The sequence below is a fragment of the Salvelinus fontinalis genome, chromosome 5, assembly GCF_029448725.1.
Source record: "Salvelinus fontinalis isolate EN_2023a chromosome 5, ASM2944872v1, whole genome shotgun sequence".
Classification (NCBI taxonomy): Eukaryota; Metazoa; Chordata; class Actinopteri; order Salmoniformes; family Salmonidae; genus Salvelinus; species Salvelinus fontinalis.
Genome location: NC_074669.1, coordinates 63,906,937 through 63,909,174, shown reverse-complemented (window position 1 = coordinate 63,909,174; position 2,238 = coordinate 63,906,937). Strand labels below are relative to the sequence as shown.

Genomic DNA, 2,238 nt, shown 5'->3' with positions numbered 1-2,238 from the left:
CCTCCGTGGTTACAGGGTCCTGCGTGGTTCCAGGGTTCTCCGTGGTTCCAGGGTCCTGCGTGGTTCCAGGGTTCTCAGTGGTTACAGGGTCCTCCGTGGTTACAGGGTCCTCCGTGGTTACAGGGTCCTCCGTGGTTCCAGGGTCCTGCGTGGTTACAGGGTCCTCCGTGGTTCCAGGTTCCTCCTTGGTTCCAGGGTCCTCCGTGGTTACAGGGTCCTCCGTGGTTACAGGGTCCTCCGTGGTTACAGGGTTCTCCGTGGTTCCAGGGTCCTCAGTGGTTCCAGGGTCCTCCGTGGTGCCAGGGTCCTCCGTGGTTACAGGGTTCTCCGTGGTTCCAGGGTCCTCCGTGGTTCCAGGGTCCTCCGTGGTTACAGGGTCCTGCGTGGTTCCAGGGTTCTCCGTGGTTCCAGGGTCCTGCGTGGTTCCAGGGTTCTCAGTGGTTCCAGGGTTCTCAGTGGTTACAGGGTCCTCCGTGGTTACAGGGTCCTCCGTGGTTCCAGGGTCCTGCGTGGTTACAGGGTCCTCCGTGGTTCCAGGTTCCTCCTTGGTTCCAGGGTCCTCCGTGGTTACAGGGTCCTCCGTGGTTACAGGGTCCTCCGTGGTTACAGGGTTCTCCGTGGTTCCAGGGTCCTCAGTGGTTCCAGGGTCCTCCGTGGTTCCAGGGTCCTCCGTGGTTACAGGGTCCTCTGTGGTTCCAGGGTCCTGCGTGGTTCCAGGGTCCTGCGTGGTTACAGGGTTCTCCGTGGTTCCAAGGTCCTGCGTGGTTCCAGGGTCCTCTTTGGTTCCAGGGTCCTCCGTGGTTCCAGGGTCCTCCGTGGTTCCAGGGTCCTCCGTGGTTCCAGGGTCCTCCGTGGTTCCAGGGTCCTCCGTGGTTCCAGGGTCCTCCGTGGTTCCAGGGTCCTCCGTGGTTCCAAGGTCCTGCGTGGTTCCAAGATCCTGCGTGGTTCCAGGGTCCTCCGTGGTTCCAGGTTCCTCCTTGGTTCCAGGGTCCTGCGTGGTTCCAGGGTCCTCCGTGGTTCCAGGGTCCTCCGTGGTTCCAGGGTCCTCCGTGGTTCCAGGGTCCTCCGTGGTTCCAGGGTTCTCCGTGGTTCCAGGGTTCTCCGTGGTTCCAGGGTCCTCCGTGGTTCCAGGTTCCTCCTTGGTTCCAGGGTCCTGCGTGGTTCCAGGGTCCTCCGTGGTTCCAGGGTCCTCCATGGTTACAGGATTAATTCCGCGTGGTTACAGGGTCCGCCGTGGTTCCAGGGTCCTCCGTGGTTCCATGGTCCTCCGTGGTTACAGGGTTCTCCGTGGTTCCAGGTTCCTCCGTGGTTACAGGGTCCTCCGTGGTTCCAGGGTCCTGCGTGGTTCCAGGTTCCTCCTTGGTTACAGGGTCCTCCGTGGTTCCAGGGTCCTGCGTGGTTCCAGGGTCCTCCGTGGTTCCAGGTTCCTCCTTGGTTACAGGGTCCTCCGTGGTTCCAGGGTTCTGCGTGGTTCCAGGGTCCTCCGTGGTTACAGGGTCCTCCGTGGTTACAGGGTCCTCCGTGGTTACATGGTCCTCCGTGGTTCCAGGGTCCTCCGTGGTTCCAGGGTCCTGCGTGGTTCCAGGTTCCTCCTTGGTTACAGGGTCCTCCGTGGTTCCAGGGTCCTGCGTGGTTCCAGGGTCCTCCGTGGTTCCAGGTTCCTCCTTGGTTACAGGGTCCTCCGTGGTTCCAGGGTTCTGCGTGGTTCCAGGGTCCTCCGTGGTTACAGGGTCCTCCGTGGTTACAGGGTCCTCCGTGGTTACATGGTCCTCCGTGGTTACAGGGTCCTGCGTGGTTCCAGGGTTCTCCGTGGTTCCAGGGTCCTCCGTGGTTCCAGGGTCCTCCGTGGTTACATGGTCCTCCGTGGTTCCAGGGTCCTGCGTGGTTCCAGGGTCCTGCGTGGTTACAGGTTCCTCCGTGTTTACATGGTCCTCCGTGGTTCCAGGGTCCTCCGTGGTTCCAGGGTCCTCCATGGTTACAGGATTAATTCCGCGTGGTTACAGGTTCCTCCTTGGTTCCAGGGTCCTCCAAGGTTCCAGGGTCCTCCATGGTTACAGGATTAATTCTGCGTGGTTCCAGGGTCCTCCGTGGTTACAGGGTCCTCCGTGGTTCCAGGGTCCTCCGTGGTTCCAGGGTCCTACGTGGTTCCAGGGTCCTCCGTGGTTACAGGGTCCTCCGTGGTTCCAGGGTCCTCCGTGGTTACAGGGTCCTCCGTGGTTCCAGGGTCCTGCGTGGTTC

The 2,238-nt window shown here is 61.8% G+C and overlaps 1 protein-coding gene across 1 annotated transcript; it reads right to left on the bottom strand.

Annotated features, from left to right (window-relative positions):
• Positions 1-1,205: 1,205 nt before the first annotated feature.
• Positions 1,206-1,973, bottom strand: LOC129856172 (300 kDa antigen AG231-like). The gene has a single exon (XM_055924272.1). It carries the CDS (start codon positions 1,971-1,973, stop codon positions 1,206-1,208), a length of 768 nt encoding a protein of 255 aa, XP_055780247.1.
• Between the last annotated feature and the right edge of the window lie 265 nt (positions 1,974-2,238).

Bases quoted from the DNA above. Each gene is read 5' to 3' on its own strand.
- LOC129856172 (XM_055924272.1), bottom strand. From the start codon at position 1,973: ATGGAGGACCCTGGAACCACGGAGGACCCTGGAACCACGGAGGACCAT.